Source organism: Onychomys torridus, chromosome 5, assembly GCF_903995425.1.
Source record: "Onychomys torridus chromosome 5, mOncTor1.1, whole genome shotgun sequence".
In the NCBI taxonomy this organism is placed as follows: Eukaryota; Metazoa; Chordata; class Mammalia; order Rodentia; family Cricetidae; genus Onychomys; species Onychomys torridus.
Genome location: NC_050447.1, coordinates 63,947,213 through 63,965,928, shown reverse-complemented (window position 1 = coordinate 63,965,928; position 18,716 = coordinate 63,947,213). Strand labels below are relative to the sequence as shown.

The following is an 18,716-nucleotide window of genomic DNA, read 5'->3' as shown; positions in this document are numbered from 1 at the left end:
TGCGCCACCACAACCAGTGCAACTCTAGTTAGTGGAAAACTGAAGCTAATTTGCAAAATGCAGCAAAGTCTCCCTGGATTGTGGCTTAAACTGACAGAAGCTTCCAGTTTTGCAAGAAGCCTTTACCACAATGTTGGTAAATAACTTGGCACTGAACTACTGTGCCTCACAGGCAAACATAGCATCCAGTCCTTTTTTTCTTTAATTTCAAGACCAGGCTAACCTTGAACTCAGAGGTCTATTTGCCTGCCCCTCCCTCTTGACTGCTAGGTTTAAAAGTATGCACCACTGTGCCAGGCCTCTGGGATTTGTCTGCTCTTTATGAGTATTCTTTTAGTTTTATCTGGACAATTAATTTTCTTCATGCCCTCCAGCAGTAAGCCTCAGGAGTTGGCCGCCAACCTCTGACATGGATGGAGACTGAATGGAAAGATGGTAACAGGGCTGGAGCTGTTAGAAGGGTTCTTGCCCGACATTCACAAAGCCCTGGGTTCAATCCCTAGCACCAAGGAACCCAGGCATGGTGGTGCACATTTATAAACCCAGCATGTGGGAAGAGAAGGCAGGAGGATCAGAGGCTCCAGGTCATCTCCACACCATAGTGAGTTCAGTTAGATCATGTCTGAAAAATAAGAAAAGGTTTAGGGAGCCGGGCGGTGGTGGCGCAAGCCTTTGATCCCAGCACTCGGGAGGCAGAGGCAGGCAGATCTCTGTGATTTTAAGGCCAGCCTGGTCTTCAGAGTGAGTTCCAGGAAAGGCGCAAAGCTAACAAAGAAATCCTATCCCCCCCCCCCAAAAAAAGGTTAGATGAGTGAAAATCCACAAGATTCCCAATGTCAGCACAAAAGAAATAATTTCTCTATTGCAGTCAATTGAGTATAGGAAAAATAGCACTTAAAATATGGATATGCACTAAATGCCCTGGCTGTAGATATTTGTATGTGAAGGCTACACCCCAGTATCACACACAAGAATTCCAGAAGCGGGTGAGCTGGTCACCTTAATCCGTCAGCTTTAGATACACACCTCAAGCTCTGAATAGTTCTGACAGCAGTTCTTTGCAAATCTCTCAGCTCTGTGATGGACGTGCTAGCTAGCTCATGGAGGCTAATGATCAGGTTCTGGAGTCTGGAGGGGGGACACTCAGATGCACCACGGTGTCCCTCAATATTACTGCTGAGCCAGCCCCACTGAACTTAGGGTCCTTGCAAAAGTTGCCATGGTTCCTGAAGACCCAAACAAGATCATATACATGAAACCACCCGGCTTTACACGTACATATAAAACCAGCCCTTATTTTGTGTAGCCAATTTCAGTCTGAAAAATATGCTATATTTTTAAGGTGCGGAAGGGACGGGGGTGGGGGGGGGGGGGTGGTGGTGTCTAAATCTGGTCTTGACCAACTTTCCCTGTTTTGGTTGTTATTATTTATTTGTTGGGTGGAAGTCTCATTCTGTAGTCCAGATTCCCTTAACCTCAGGTCTTCTCAGTTACCTGGTTACAGCACAATGAGATTATAGGTGAGGCATCAGGTTTGGCTCCCCGTTGGAGCATTTTTATAAAGACAGTCCCAGAATACTTATAGTGTGTGTGTGTGTGTGTGTGTGTGTGTGTGTGTGTGTATAAAGGTGTCTGACAGGCTTGGGGAAAGAAGACCTGCCAAGTCCTTGTCCCTGACTTCCTTGTCCAAAAAAGAAAAGGAGACAGTGTCTTGGGGACCGGTCCCACCAACAGGTCCAGCAGAGAGGACCTACTGGAGGAGTCTTACTTATACTGCACCACAGGGAAGCTGGAGTCAGGTCAGCAGGGAAGCCAGTGACTCGGGCACACAAAAGAGCTGTCATGTCCTGTGATGGCCATCCTGTGAAACCTGGCAGTGGAGAAACCCACCCTGCAGCCTGGTGCTCAAGTGTCCCCAAGGTGACAGGAAAACACCTCCCGGCTTTGCCAGTAGATTCCATGGTTACATCTTAAGCTACAAACGTGGCCTGAGCAACACGCCCACTAGGCAGCTCACTTCTGTCTACCCACCCCCCCATGCGCTCCTGGGCACGCTGCCTAGAAGGGAGACATCGCCTTAGAGCAATCCCATCCGCCCTTTCTAGATGCACCTTTCCCCAGCGAGGGATGGAACTGAACGAAACCTTCCCAAATCGTTTACCGATCGCAACAGGTGGGGCACGAAGGCAAACTGCCAGCAAATTCCGTGCTCAGGGTAAGTGAGTGCGCCCGTGAACCACCACCCACCAGTGTGCAGTCACCAAACCCAAAGACCCTCCCTAAAACCAAGAGCCTGCAATCGCGGGAGCGAGGGTGAACGTGGAAAGAGACAGAGGTGCAGAGAGATACGAAGGAGAGGGAGAGAGTGAACCTGAGGAGACCCAAAGAAAAGGGGCGAGCGGTGGCGACGGCGGCCGCGCCCCAGTTGCAGTCGGTCTCCGGGTCTCTTCAGCCTCTGGGAGGCGCTGGCTCGGAGATCTCGGGCCAGGCCGGGCACACAGGAGGTTTCCGGAGCCACAGCGCCCCTGCAGCCCAGTCCCAGAGACGCAGCCCGCCGCCACCCCCGCCTCGCCCCGCCGGCCGGCACGAGTGCGCTTCCCGCAGAGGGGAACCGGCACAAAGCCGCTGCACACACAATGGCCGGGCTCTACACGCGGCGCAGTCTGCAGCCTAGCCCCCCGCGCAGCTGCACTCACTTCTGGGCAACGAGGGTCGATGATCGACAGGCACCCAGATCTTCTGCACCCGGCTCTGGGTCAGTTCCAAAGGCATTTTCGTAGCTGCACTCGGCGACCCGCCACCCCAGGAGGCTCCGACTTGGGGAGAAGAGCAGTTGCAGATTCCCCCCGGAACAAAGGACAGGAAGGGTGCGTCCGCCTGCACGCGGCTGGGCGCTCCCTTGCGCGGCTTTGGAAACGTGCTTTGTGCGAAGTCTCGGAGGATCGCCTGAGCGGAGACACGAGACGGGTGAGGAGATCCGCGCGGGCTTGCGGCTGCGCGCACTGCTGGCTGGCTGGCTGATCGGCTCTGCTCAGAAGCTCAGGGATGCTCCAGCGCGGTGACAGCCACGCTCCCGCCACCCAGCACTGCCACTTGCTCCTCTCCTGCTCTATCGGGATGCCACACGCACTGCCCGGCCTTTTAAGATCTGACCGGTAGCGCGGCACGTCAGCCTCGGGGCGGGCCGCATTCTTTGCGTCCCAGCCCCCTTTCACGTGGAGAGGAGGGTGGGCAAGGCCAAGAAACGGCCTGCTGCCGCCCCCTGCGGGCGGGCGAGGGCAGCACGCTCTGCTCCTGCAACCCTCTGACTCTTTCGTCCTCTTTAGCTTTCCCAAGCCGATATAGTCCCTAAGGGCACCAGGCACGGAGTGCCCAATTAATTTGAGCCACTTTCTTAAGCTGTGTTTAGAAGGGACCGGGGACCTAGTAATGTCTGATGTAGTCCGTCGACAGCCCCACCCCCTCACACACACAGCCAGTGCGAGGTAAAAGCATCTCCAGACGCTATGTTTAAAACAGTATCTTCCCAATTCGGCCTTTCGAGCAGTGGGGCCCCAACACCGAACATCACAGTTACAAGCTTTAGGGGCCGGCGCAGTCCAAGAGAAGACCCAGGTCAGAACTGCCTCCTGTTAACACCTGTGTGTCTTCAGCCACCATGTCCCCTGCCGCTGCTGTCACTGCCACCTCCGGGCACGGGCACGTATTTTTTTCCCTGAAATATTTGTCCCTTAGAAACCTATGCTTAGGTAGTGTTGCCACCCCTCATCCAATCCCCCGTTGCTAGGCGCTTGGAGGGGACGAAAAAGTAAAGAAAATAAACTTTGGGGTAGAGGGGAGGAGTTGGTATCTTTATTTTCCCTTTCAACGTGGGTGGGCCGTATTCCATAGACCTTTCTCTCCGTGAGTAGTGAATAAAAAGTAGATTCCGTTCCCATCTTCGTTACTGGACCATAAGCCTTATAGTCGAGGGGTAGCCAGATCCTGAATTCATGTCACTTCCTCCCGCACACCCTGCCACTTTTTAGTTTGATGTAAACATGCCCTCGCTTCCTTTTCCGATATTCGCACTTTGCATAGGCTGGCGGTACATGACAGGCATGCAGTGAACTGCCAGACGCCATTCATTCGGCGACAATGTGGGGATCTTTTGGCGAGGAAGCACGACACTTTAAATGTGCCTTTAGCGAGTGAAGCCTCTGCACAGAAGCTTTGCCCTGCCCTGCCTAGCGGCGAGCTGCACACGTCGCGATGAAGCTAGGCTGTGATTGGAGGCGCTCGCGGAACCCCACACTGCAGTGGAAAAGTCTGCGCAGAGGCTGCCACACGTCGCGCACGTCCTGCATGCTTTGCTGGGAGGGCGCCGGCTCCCAGGCGGCGGGCGCAGCTGCTCTGCTCCCAACCCAGCCTGCCCCGCCCGGGACCTCCGCCTTCTCCAGCAGCCTGGAGCGCCCAGGAGACCTGGAGCGCAGAGAGTCGCCCACCTGGCTAGTAGACCCTGCGGACCTCCGGACTCTGACCCCCATTCCCGCACCGCACTCTCCCCCGCCACCCTCCTCAGAGCCTGCCCCCACTCCCAAGCCAGCTTTGCTGACCGTCTGGTATCTGTGCTCAGGCAGCTGTTCAGAAACCCGGTGCATTGCATTTGAACTTGTTTTTCTGCAGTGAGAGCAAATGCCAGAGGTGACACCCTAGAATGCCCAAGGGAGAGTCTCCACTCCTGAAATAAGAGTAGACCGACTCGACAAGGAAAATATCAGGTGTACGTGTCTCCAGGAAGGGTCCCCCTGACTGGGTTTGCAGGGTGCAGAACAGGAAACTGGGGGCGGGGATGAAGGTACATCCCTGCCAGGAGACACCCCCCTTTCCTGCTCTCCAGCACCCATAGTGCACCTGGACACATGGTAAAGTTTCCACTGGTTTTGTTTGTTTTCTTTGTTTGAGGGAGTTTTCCTGTGTAGTCCAGACGGGCCGAGAGCTTGCTCCTTCTCAGCCTGGTATTACAGACCTGTGCTATGCCCTTGGCTGCCCACTTGAGATTTTGCAGACACCTACAAGCCTATCCAGTGGCCAGGGCCGCATCCCTTCACCTCAAAGTTTTATTTATATTTATATATATATTATATTTATATTTATATTATAATATAATATATCTTATATTTATAAGCTTGCAGCATATGTTTAAATCTGCTTTTCATTATTTTTATTAATTAATTAATTAATTTTATATCCCAACCGAAGCCTCCCCTCCCTCCTCTCTTCCCTCTCCTCCTCCTCCCCTTCACCCCCTCCATTCACCCCTCCTCCATAATCACTCAAAAAGGAGCAGGCCTCCCATGTGCTTTAACAAAGCACAGCTTAGCAAGCTGCTATAAGACCAGACACCACCCCCTGTATTCAGGCTGGGCAAGGCAATCCAGCATGAGGAATAAGTTCCCAAGAGCCAGTCAATGCACCTGGGACAGCCCTGCTCCCATTGCTGGAGGTCCCACATATAGACCAAGCTACACAACTGTCATATATATACATACATCTATATATGTATATATACGTATGTGTGTGTGTGTGTGTGTGTGTGGTGTGTGTATGCACAGAGGGCCTAAGTCAGTCCCATGCAGGCTCCCTGATTGTTCAGACTCTATGAGTTCCCATGAGCCAGGCTATTGGTTTCTGTAGGTCTTCCTGAGATGTTCCTGACCCCACTGTTTCCTACAATCCCTTCCCTGTCTCCTCAACAGGACTCCCTGAGCACAGCCCAAAGTTTGGCCATGGGTCTCTGAATCTACCTCCATCAGTCACTGGATGAAGGATCTCCAATGACAACCGAACTCTTCACCAACACCACATCCAAAACAGAACGCTGGTCTCTAAAATATATAAAGAATTCAAGAAACTAGACATCAAAAAAGCAACTAATCCAACTAAAAAATGAGGGCACTGACCTAAACAGAGAATTCTCAACAGAAGAATCTCAAATGGCAGAGAAACACTTAAAGAATGTTCATCATTCTTTAACCATCAGGAAAATGCAAATCAAAACGACTGAGATTCCATCTTATACCTGCCAGAATGGCTAAGATAAAAAGAAAATTTGGAATCAATCTACCTCAAGACCCAGTGATACTCTTGGGCATATACCCAAAGGATGCTCAATCATACCACAAGGACACTTGCTCAACTATGTTCATAGCAGCTTTATTCTTAATAGCCAGAACCTGGGAACAACCTAGATGCCCCTCAACCAATAGTACATTTATGCAATGGAGTACTACTCAGTTGTTTAAAACAATGACATCATGAAATTTGCTGGCAAATGGAGAGGACCAGAAAATATCATCCTGAGTGAGGTAACCCAGACCCCAGAAAGGCAAGTACGGTAGGTATGTCTCACTTATAAGTGGATAGTAACTGTAAAGTAAAGGATAACCATGCTACAACCCACAGACCCAGAGAGGCTAGGTAACAAGGAGGGCCCAACACTCAGATTTCCCTGGGAAGAGGAAATAGAGATCTCCAGGTTGGACTGGGAGCCAGGGGGAATGGGAACTTGCGGGATCGGTTGGGAAGTGGGCAGAGGGGGACAGTGCTGAGAGAGATGACTGGAAAGGGGGGCTTTGTGGAGTCAGGTCGAAGCCTGATGGAAGGGAAACTTCCATGTGTCTGTAAGGATGGCCCGAGCTAAGACTCTTGGCAGCAGTGAACGTAGCCTGAACTGGCCATCCCCTCAGATGGAATTGGTGACTGAGGGGACATTCAAATCTCTTCATTTAAGGTCAGCCCTCGAGGCAGGAGGTAGGCAAGCATTCTCAATTGGGGCACTTTCCCTGCCCAGGTGCCAACAAGATAGTGGGTGTCCAGAACAAAGACTGTTCTCCAATCACCTCTGCTCCCAGATAGGCAAGAGGAAGTTGACTTAACCCCCATAGGGTTCCAGATATCTAGATCTAGATGGGATGTGAAGGACACAGCTGAACTCACACTTGTTTATTGGGTCTTTTGAAGTGGTCAGCTTGCAACCCTAGGTAAATGAGCATGCTCATGGAAGGTAAAATTGCTTCAATATGATACTCCATAGGAACAACCTGGCTGCAACGACATCCAAAAGTTGTCTCCTTAGGTTTGTTGTTTACCATCCTCCTGACTGCTTCCTTCCGTTCAGCTAATACACCCTTATCTTTACCTCAGATGTGGCCTCCTAGGGCTTCACTAACTCCCAGGTCTCCACAGTGGATATTATGAACGCAGCCCTTTAGAAGAGGCTGCCAAGAATTAGAACTTTCTTTAAGGTGGCTTTCTTATAGCCAGGAGACTCCAATTGGTAGGGCTAATTGACAATCTCCCTTATACTCGAGTTACATGAAAGCCAAAAGAAACTACTGAACAATCTAGTCCACATTCCACAGCCCCCACCCCTTGTTTATGGGAAGGAGTAAAGGGGAGATTGGAGATTAGAAAGGTCAAGGAATTAAGCCAAAGACCAAGGAAGAAGCAGTTAGGAAGATGGTTTGTTTGTGGCCAGTTTGTTCTGTTTTAGAAACAGAATCTCATGTAACCTGGGCTGGCCTTGAACTCCACATTTAGCCAAGAAATTACAAGTATGAGCCATCATGCTTGCTTTATTTGGTCCTGAGAACCGAACCCAGGGTTTCAGGAATACTAGGCAAGCACTCCTACTGAGCTATATCCCCAGCCCTGTGTGAGTGCATGTGTGCATGCATGAGAGAGAGAGAGAGAGAGAGAGAGAGAGAGAGAGAGAGAGAGAGAGAGAGTAGGGTGATCACATACTTGGCACAGCAGCAGATAACTGTCCCCTCCCAGGTGGTTGGTCACATTATAGACCTACCCCAACCCAAGGTGCTGAGTACCACCCTAAGCAAGGGAAGACTGGACAGTTATTCTTCAATCCTTTCACCTGGCCCAGTTAAGCTATTTGGTAGGAAAGAACAGAGAAAGGCCTCATCATGTACATGAGATATTAGCATGGCGATTACCTAAAATGATACCCTCATACTCACAACCCACCAAACACTTGCTGGATGGAGTACTCTATGTGTGAAGTCGGTGAGCCGGGTCTAGCCTTAGCCAAAAGGACATGGAATTACTTTTCCTCCATGACTTTTGTTCCCAGTCTCTGGCCACAGTCACCTAAGCCTTACCAGTGCTGCCAAGATGTGGCTATCAACAACAGCCACAAGCAACTCCCTTTCCTTGCTCTTGCACCAGCTAGAGTTAAACGTTTAAACCACACTGGTGTCTACACCTCCTCCCCAGGGAAAGAGGGATGGAGGTAACAAGCTCTGGCAGGCTGTGAGCAATCTCATGGTGCTAATTAGACCCAGAGTGTCATTGTTTGCTTGCTTGAAAGATCCCACGTATGACAGAGTAAAGCAGAACACCAAATAAACAACAAAACCAAACCTTTATGTCGCTACCCATCATCCAAAGATGAGTGAGGGTGACTTTTGTTTGTTTTGTGGGACAGGTTTGTTTGGTTTTTTTCCTATGTTAACAGTGCTGGCTGTCCTAAACTCCCGTTGTAGACCAGGCTGGCCTCGAACTTACAGAGCTCCCCCTACCAGGTGACTTTTATTAATGAAATACTTGTGACTTGTATATGAATAGAAATAGAGGTTGGAGGCTACCTGCACAGAGGACACAGGGGTTTCCCAAATCCACTTCATAGATTATGTGTTTATGCATTTTCAAAACCTGGAAGTTGCCAGGCATGAGAGACCACTACTGTCAGCCCAGACCTCAAGGTGGTGGAGATCAGCAAGTTTCCCTACAGGCTTGGTGGCACATGCCTGTAATCCCAGCACTTGGGAGGAAGTGGAAAGCAGATCTTTGTGAGTTCAAAGCCAGCCTGGTCTATGTAGCCAGTTCCAGGAAAGCCAGGGCTATATAGAGAGATCCTGTCTCAAAAAAGAAGAAAAGAAAGAAAATGAGCCAGGTGGTGGTGGTGCACACCTTTAATCCCAGCACTCCGGAGGCAGAGACAGGCGGATCTTTGTGAGTTCAAGGCCAACCTGGTCTACGGAGCTAGATCCAGGAAAGGTGCAAAGCTACACAGAGAAACCCTGTCTCAAAAAAACCAAGAAAAAGAAGGAAAGAAAATGAAAGTCTCCTGAGGCTATATGGAAGTCTAGGGCCAGAATGGGCTGTGTGAGACCCTGTTTCAAAGAGTGTATGGGATGGTGGGGGAGCACACACTAAGATTTCAACCACAGCTGCGTAGGAATGTAGACAGAGACATAGATAGAGGTGGGTGGGCAATGAGAATCTATTTTCTCGCCATGAACTGGAAACTGCACTGAGAGGGAAATGCATTTTTAAAAAGGAATTCCTTATTTTTGTGCATGACATTACTTTTTTTCTTCCATCTGAGTTAAATGTCTCACTATTACAGAGTGAAGAAGGTCCACTGTGGTCACTTCCTGGCTCTGGGTGAATCAACTCAGATTGTGCAACTTACACAAGTGTAGTGGATAGTCCTACCAGGGTTAGGGATGTAGCTCAGTGGCTGAGCACTTGCCTCACCTGTGGAGGAAGCGGGGCTCATCAAACCCTCCAACAAGTTTCTCTGCCCAGTCAATGTCTCCTTGTTTTTATTGCTATTCTTTTGGGGGGTGGTTGTGGTGGTGGTGGGTGGGTTTTGGGGGGGTTGTTTGCTTTTTGGGGGTGTTGTGGGGTTTGTGTGTGTGTGTGTGTGTGTGTGTGTGTTTTGTTTTCTTGTTATTTGTGACAGGTTCTTAGTCTGTAGTCGAGGCCAGGCTGACCTTCCTGCCTCAGCTTCCCAAGTGCTAGAATTATATAGAATTATAAATTTGTTGTTTATATTTGTTTTATTTGTTATTCTTTAGTAGTTTTTAGATTTATTTATTATTTTATATATATGAGTTCCTTGTTGTATGTATGTATGTATGTATGCATGCATGTATATGCACCACGTGTGTTCCTGGTGCTCTTGAAGGTTAGAAGAGGACTCTGGATCCCCTGTGACTGGAGTTATAGATGATTTTGAGCCACCCTCTGGGTTCTGAAAATTGAACCCATGTCCTCTGTGAGAATAACAAGTGTACTTATCATTGAGCCAACTCTCAAGCCTAAATTTTTTGGTTTTGTGAGACTATATCCTCCTGTGTAGCTCAAGAAAGCATGGGTCTCTCTGTTCTCCTTCCTTGACTTCCTGAGTGCTGGCTTATAGGTCTATGCCTTTCTCATGACACTGTGCTACACTGTTATTCATTTACTTATTTGGTGTTTTTAGAGAAGGCTCCTTTAGACCAGGTTGGCCTTGAACTCTCTATATACCCTGAGGATGACAGTGAACGATCTCTGCTTATTGTTCTGTATGCTGTAAATATGTGTTGCTCTGATTAGTTGATAAATAAAATGCTGATTGGCCAGTAGCCAGGCAGGAAGTATAGGTGGGATAAACAGACAAGGAGAATTCTGGGAAGAGAAAGCCTGAGTCAGGAGCCACCAGCCAGACACAGAGGAAGCAAGATGTCAAGGCAGAACTGAAAAAAGGTACGGAGCCACGTAGCTAAACATAGATAAGAATTTTGAGCTAAATTAAGTGTAAGAGCTAGTCAGTAATAAGCCAGAACTAATGGCCAAGCAGTTATAATTAATATAAGCTTCTGAGTGATTATTTTATAAGCAGGCCACCGAACACTGCAAGGGCCTGGCAGGACAGAAGAAACTTCCGACTAAAAATCTCTCCTCTCTCTCCTCTCTCTCTCTCTCTCTCTCTCTCTCTCTCTCTCTCTCTCTCTCTCTCTCTCTCTCTCTGTGTGTGTGTGTGTGTGTGTGTGTGTGTGTGTGTGTGTGTGTGTGTTTTATATGTATGGCTGTTTTGCCTTACAGGCCTCCACATCTAGTTTATGTGGTGCTGGGGAACCAAGACTTCATGCACAATGAACAAACCCTCTACCAACTGAGCTATATCCCCAGAGCCTAGGTATTGTTTAACATTTTGAAATTAGCTCATAAAATGCAGCACAGACTGGCCTTTAATTCAAGATCCTGCCTCAGGCCCCTGAGTTGTTGTAATTATAGACATTCACCACCATGCTGGGTAGGGCTTTGTCTTTTTGAACGACACTCTGCTTAGGTCCATGCTCCTAAAGCTTTCCGTGGGTGTTTTGTGTGCTACTTCACACATCACTCTACCCTGCGAAGGTTTTTAAACCCTCTGTCAACCTCTTTACCCCATCAAGACACAGAGTGTTTGTGTTAACAAGGGTTGGCTGGGAGGTGGAGGCCAACCACCTTTGATGCCTTTAGGCACTCAGGAGGCAGAGACAAGAGGATCTCTGAGTTCGAGGCCATCCTGGTCTATAGAGCGAGTTCCAGGACTGCCAGGGCTCCACAGAGCTGTCTTGACCACTCCTCCCTGAAAAAAAAAGGTGTTATACCTTCAGAATAGTCATGCTTTTCCAAAACACATTGTCGTATAGTTCAAATAGCAGTACTAGACCAATGTCAACTTCATTTTGATATTTTACTGGAGCTACATAAGATGTCTCAATCAGAAGAAGCAGAGCTAAAAGGTCATGGTACTCTATGTACTATCTGCAAACTCTTGTGAGTCTATACTTATTCCAAAACAGAGAAAGGTTTGGTGCGTCCCCTTGGGTTTTTTGTTTTGTTTTGTTTTGTTTTTTGTTTTTTGTTTGTTGTTTTGATTTTTTTTTTCTTGGTTTTTCAAGATAGGGTTTCTCTGTGTAGTTTTGGTGCCTGTCCTGGATCTCGCTCTGTAGACCAGGCTGGCCTGGAACTCACAGAGATCCACCTGGCTTTGCCTCCCAAGTGCTGGGATTAAAGGCATGTGCCACCACCCCTGGGCTTTGCTTTGTTTTTTTTGACAGGGTCTCACTATGTAGGCCCCGCTGGCCAGAACTCAGACAGACAAGCTGCTTTGCAGAAATAAAAGACTCTGAAAGGAGAAAATCTGCAAAGAAGACTTGGAAACCAGACTAGCTGCCTGGAAGAAGCAGAAACCAAACTTCCTGAAGGAGATTTAGACCAACTGAGGCACCTGAAAAGGACACTCTCCAACCTGCTGAGCTGCCTGCAGGCTGGCAGTGTGCTCCAGGTCCCCAGCTTTGTGAGCTGTCACCCAAGCTGGGGTGGGCCTGGGTGAGACAGCTGTCTTGGGAGTTGGTTCTGTGTGTAAGTTACCCCTCCTCCCAGACTCCTGTAAGTAACCCCAATATAACTCATTAGTTCACCAAGTTGGACTTTGGTGATATCTGTCCTTTGGTTTGTCATGGAGAAGTTCCCTACGTAGTGTAAGTAGATTTGTGCATTGCATCTCCCCAGGAAAAGTTTTGTCACCCAGCACCAGGAAAGGGCAGATGGTGGGTGTTAGCCAGAGAGAGGATGGTTGAGTCCATCTCTCAAGTTTGAGGTAGATCTTTGAAGACAGTCAGTGGCTCTATAGTCTTCACCTCTAAGAGCAAGCTCAAAAAAGAGACAGTTGCAGGGGACTCTAAGAGATGCATGTGGAACATGGCTCACAAAGTGGGAACCGAGGTTGGGGGTGTGCTTGGTACTCCCAGTTGGTAGAGTGTCTCATTGCAGCAGGGAAAAGCACTGGCTCTAAACTCCTGGTCCTGAATCTGTGGCTGGAAGAAGAGAACCCGCTCCAGAAGTTGCCTCCTACCTCCACCCCCATGCATTCTCTCTCTCTCTCTCTCTCTCTCTCCCTCTCTCTCTCTCCTCCCTCTCTCTCTCTCCTCCCTCTCTCCCTCCCTCCCTCCCTCCCTCTCACTCACTCACTCTCTCTTGGTGCATGAGTACAGACTGGGGGGCAGGGGAAGTCAAAGTCAAGTCAACTGAAGTTGCCAACCCAGGCCTGGGGAAAACATGAACTGCAAAAACATCCTACCTTCTGCTGAGTAGGGAAGAGTGAGTTCCAGCGCTGCTCAGAGGGATTGGCATTGAGAAAGTAGGGGAGGGAGGGCACCGTGTCGCAAGGCCAGCCTGCCTGTGCCTGTGGCGCAAACACGTGCTGTGGAGCAACTCCCAGCTGACAAACAGGGCTGGCATCTTTCCCCTAATCTTCCCCTTGTACAATTCTTACTTCTCCCAGTGGAAAACAGCCTAAAAATAGAGCTGGATCACGAAAAAAAAAAAAAATGTAGGTTTTGGAAAGCAATGCTAACTAGATGTTGGAAAACTTACTCCAGCTGGGCTGTATTAGATGCGTAATGTTTACATTAGAGAATGGGACCGTCTGGAATAGCCAGAGATAAGAGCCTGTTCGATTCTGCATGGTGACTTGTAAAGAGAGTATAAAGAAATCAATACATCTCCAGAGTAGAGCTATCAGATTGTTCCCTGAGAGGAGCAGATAAAAACTAGATGTAAAATACAGAACATGTGGCTCAGTTGGTAGAGTGCTTGCCTGGAATGCACAAAGCCCTGGTGCTCTACCTCAGCACTGTAGATGCTGGCCATGGTGACACATGCTTGTACTCCTAGCATTGGGAAAGTGGAGGCAAGAGACTGAAGCTCAATGTCGTCCTTAGCTACATAGCAAGCTTGGTAACTCAAGCCTGGAATCCTATCACTTAGAAGGATCTCCATGAGTTTGGAAACCATATGGGCTACATAGTGAGTTCCAGGTTAGCCTGGGCTACAGAGTGAGACCCTATCTTAACACATCACTTCCCAAAAAGAATAAGACTATAGCTAAAAAAAAGCAGCTACTTACAAAGATGCTTTCGAATGTGGAGATCAGAGAGCAACGTTTAGGATTTGGGCTCTCTCCTTCCAACACAGATATTAGAGATTGATCTGGGGCCATCAGACAGGTGTAGCAAATGCTTTTCCCTGCTGACCCATATCACCAGCCCCAGGAAAGCTGTATCCATTGCGCTATACCATGACCAGACATTAAATGCTAGCTAGAAAGTACAGAGAGTTTTATTTGGGGGAAGAGCAGCAGCAGGCTACCCTATCACCATTCCTGTGGCATCCAGATCACACATATAGCAGATGGAAGTCAAAGCAACTGGTCTCCAACCAGCCCTGCAAAATAAGAGACTCTGGGATTTCTTGGCTGGCCCCTCCCCACCTCAACCTCTCATCAACTTTGTGACCTGAACAAGAAAAATCTCTGCCCTCAAGAATTCTTTAGTCTTTGAGTCCATGAGTGCAATCCAGAGGGAGTCTGGGTCTAAAGCTGCTGACCGAGCATGCACTGACTGTGCCCATCACTTTGCATCTCCGTGACAGAACACCAGACACAAATGAACAACATAAAAGGGGGGGGGCATATTTCAGCTCCCAGCTCCAGAGGCTTTAGGCTCTGATCGGCTAGATCCATTGCCTAATAGGGAGCACTATTCCTAATGGGACAGAGTGCCATGAGTGAAAGGATATGGTGGAGCAGGACAGACAGACAGGAGACAACGAGACAGACAAACAGAGACATAGAGAGATCAGAGATACACCCTTCTAGGACATTCCCTGGTGATCTTCCGCCTACCAGGCTCCACTCCCTAATTTCCCATTAATGGATTATGAATCTATTAATGGATTATTCCATTGATAGTGTCACAGCCCTCAGATCTAATCATCTGGTAAAAACCTTTAACATGGGAGCCTTAGTGGGAAAGTGTAGATTCAGACACAACAGTAACACAGTTGATTCCCTCAGTAGTCAAGGGTATCGAAGTCACTGGGGAGACCTTCCTTTGACAAGTCCTTTGAAAAGCAATGACTCTGAAGCCATCCTTGCAGGTAGGGAAATTAACAGAAAGAGACATGGAGCTCATACCCCAAGTAGAAATAGTAGTTTCCATTTCTAAATGTTAAATTTTATTTTAGTTTTCTGAGACAAGATCTCATATAGTCTAGGTTGGCCTTGAACTCCAGATCATCTTGCCTCTACCTTCCAACTGCTGAGATTACAGTCCCTGACTAAGCTGTTTTCCTGTTGCCGAAAGCACCCTAAGGGAGAAAAGTTCTATTCTGGCTGAGCATCCAAAGGTACAGTCTATCATGGCAGAGAAGTCAAGGCAGCAGGGGTTTGATGGAACTGGTCACATGCCCACAGCCAGGAAGAAAAGAGCAATGAGCTCATACCTCTGCTCATCTCCTTTTCTCCACTTACACAGTCCAAGATCTCATCCAGAGAATGGTACCACCACAGTGGCAGGTTATCCTACCTCATCTCCCAGGTGATTCTGTATCTGTCCAGTTGACAGCTAACACTAACCATCACAAAGTTTTTAATCACACACAACAACAACAACAAAAAGTGGAGATTCAATGTATCTCAGTGGGAGAACACTTACCTCAGTACATACACAGCCCTTGGTTTGATCTCAAGAAGGGGGAGGGGAGGGAGGAAGGAGGGAAGAAGGGAGACTGGGAGAAAGGTACTTCCTATTTGCACATTCATATTCAAAGCACCATTCCACAGCTCTTACATATGAACAACAAGGAGGCAGAGACATAGTGTTCATTGAAAGATGAATAAACAAATAAGATGTGATATATGGAGATTGTAGAACATTACTCAGCCCACAAAAGGATAGAGCTTAAATAAGCCTCCAGAACATTCAGCTAAACAAAATAAGCTAATCACAAGTGTGTGTGATTCCACTTATCTGAGATACTTAAGTAGTCTGATTTGTTAAGGCAAAAGGTAGAACAGAATGGTGAATGCCAGGATCTGAGAGAGGAGAGAAAAATAAGGGGAGAGTTTCGGTTTTGCAAGATGAGAACATTCTAGAGCTCTGTTGCACAATGAGGTAAATATACTTAAGTCCACTGACATGAACACTTGAAAATGTTAAAGGGGACAATTCTGTATCACGTTTTCACCACAACATAGAACTTTTAAAATTTCTTTTTAAAACATCTAGTAATACTTTTTTAATTAAGAAGGGTATGAGACCCACACGAGAGGAAAGACAGTTCAACAAAAAGACATGAGTTCCCAAAACTGTGATCCTGGCTAAAAGTCCCATATCTGAAATGTGTTTGCCTTCTGTAAATACAGAACAATGGTGGGAAACTGGAAACTTCAGCAAAGTCTGCCTGTGAGATAAGGGCTCTGGAGCAGACTCCTTTCCTGGTGTCTATCTGTATGCTTTGTTTTTGTTTGGTCTCACTTTTGGTTTTGGTTTTGGTTTTGGTTTTATGAGACTATTTCTTACTTTGTAGCCTTGGCTGCCCTGGAACTCAGTACATACATCAGGCTGGCATCTAACCCTCAGTAATCTTTCTCCATCTTCAAAGTGACAAGATTTCAGGTGTGCGCTCCCATGCTCAACCCTCTCCTTGTTCTGAAGAAATAGGCTGTTAAGTGTTTACGGATAGAGAGATAGGTAGGTGGGTGGACAGATGGATAGACAAAAAGACAAACAACATTAAAAAGTAAGAGTAGCATACTAATATTTGTAGAATCTGGGTAAAGGCTGTCAGAAATACTTCGTCCTATTTTGCAACATTTCAGTAAATCTGAAGTTATTACAAAATGGAAAGTTAAAACTTGAAAATGTTAAAGTTCATGTGGAGAATAAAATGTCAGAAACTCCGCACACTTCACCCCAGGCTTTTCCTCCACTTGGGATAACTTTGATCTGGTCAGAATTCTTATATTTTTGGTTGTGAGCCTAGCTTTTAACAGCCGGGACAGGAGGATTACTGTGCGTTTGTGCTGGTTAGTTTAAACTGTCAAGTTGACATAACCTAGAGCCATCTGGGAAGAAAGTTTTAGGCATTATCTAGATCAGGTTTGCCCATGGGTATGACTGGGGGGACTGTCTGATTGTTATGTGATAGAGGAAGATGCAGCCCCTTGTGGGTGGCACCAATCCCCTACACAGAAAGTCCAGAACAAGGAGCAATCCAGCTGAGAGCAAGCAAGGATCTATTCCTTTATCCTCTCTCTGCTCTTGACTGTGGACATGATGCTTTAATTCTTGCCTTAACTTCCCCACAATAATCAAGGGTAACCTGGAACCATAAGCAACAATAGAAATGTGCGTTTAAGTTCATCCTGGGCTAAATAGTCAATTCCAAGCTAGCCATGTCTAAACCAAAAGCAAACAAGGCCAGGGATATATTTCAGCTGGTAGGGTGCTTGAATGCATACCCAAAGGCCCAGGGTTCCACTTCCAGCACTGCATAGTGGTGCATGTCTGTAAGTCCTGCACTGAGAAGCTGAGGCCTAAGAATCAGGAGGTCAAGGCTAATCTGGGCTACATGAGACCTTGTTTTATTTTTGTTTTTGTTTTTTGTTTTTTGTTTTTTGTTTTTTAATCAAGCGCAAAGCTACACAGAGAAACCCTGTCTCGGGGGAAAAGAAAAGGAAAAAAAATCAAAACAACTGAGTCTGTAGCTTTATGTTGGAGCAGCTGGTTGGCATGTACAAGACCCTGGGATTAAATTCTTAACACTAAAACAAAATGTGACAGATAATCATTAATACATTTCATTGGACTTGGCTTTTGCTGACGGCAATAAATAAAAGACCTTCAGTGAGTGAAACCGGTGGTGTCTACTTCCACCACAGTGGCAGGGAACTTCTCACCATGGTCCCATCTCACCATTCACTGACTATTATACCGCACCATATAACAGTGCTTCTGGCGGTCAGAGGCAGCAGGAAAAGACAAGGGGGTGCTTGCTTCTTCATTTGAAGACAGTTCTCCCCAAATCCATGCAACACTTTCACATTCAATTCCCAGGCCAGACTGAGTCACAGCCCACACCTAGCTGCAAATCAGGGGACAAAAGTTGCCTCCTAGCTGGCCCAATGCCCAGAATTCTTCCACTACGGAAAAGGAGGAGAATGGATGCTGAGTAAATGCTCGCAGTCTCTTTCAGTATCATTTTCCTATAAGAAAGTGTTTAACAAACACCAAAAGAAAGGTCCATGCCATGAAATGGAACCCACACCTAACCCTGCTAAAGTGGCCAAGAACCTAAGACTAGATAGGTCATGGGCTTAGGGGGGAAACCTAATACCATTACTCTGCTAAAGAAACACAGCAATAAGGACTCCTAATGACAAATGGTTATACCCATAGATCACTGCCTCACTCTGCCCTCACCAGAGAAGCTTCTTCTTGCAGTAGATGGGAACCAACACAGAGCCCAGTGACTGGAAAATGTGAAGAGACTGGGAGATTTTGGAACACTCAGTCCTAAATGGGATGTCTTCATCAGAGCCATCCCCTCAGGGCTCATGGATCTACATAGAAGAGGATGTGGAAAGATTGTAGGAGCCAGAGGTGACGGATGACTCCACTCCAAAGAAGCAGTAACTCCCAGATACAACAGGATGGATGCACATATGAACTCCCAGAGACTCTGGCAACTTTCACAAGGTCTGCACAGGTTCAAGACAGATGGGGTCCCAGCACTAAAAGGGGGAAGTGGACATGGATCCCCACCCCTAACCAAGAAACTATATGCAATTGATACCCACTAGCAAAGGAAAAATCCGTTTCTTCCTATGGACTCTTGCTGGGTATATTAGCCATACTTCAGGACAGGCCCCAGGCCTAGGAGTAGTTGGCCAGCACAAAATGAACTCAGTGATGCTGGGTGGTGGTGGCAGCGCACGTCTTTAATCCCAGCACTAGGGAGGCAGAAGCAGGTGGATTTCTGAGTTTGAGGCCAACCTGGTCTACAGATCAGAGTCCCAGGACAGCCAGGAACTACGAAGTAAAACCCTGTCTTGAAAA

At 47.5% G+C, this 18,716-nt stretch overlaps 1 protein-coding gene across 10 annotated transcripts in view; it reads right to left on the bottom strand.

Annotated features, from left to right (window-relative positions):
• Pfkfb3 (6-phosphofructo-2-kinase/fructose-2,6-biphosphatase 3) overlaps nt 1–18,716 on the bottom strand; it is an 84,450-nt gene that overhangs the window by 26,213 nt on the left and 39,521 nt on the right. For 2 of the 10 annotated variants that reach the window (XM_036187071.1, XM_036187075.1), the window contains exon 1: nt 2,697–3,196. The exons of 5 other annotated variants lie outside the window; for them this stretch is intronic. In XM_036187071.1, the coding sequence (XP_036042964.1) occupies nt 2,697–2,772 (76 nt within the window). In that variant the 5' untranslated portion in view covers nt 2,773–3,196. Of the gene's footprint in view, nt 1–2,696; nt 3,198–18,716 lie in introns of those variants that run through there. 3 more of the 10 variants (XM_036187076.1, XM_036187077.1, XM_036187070.1) reach the window with 2 other exon arrangements.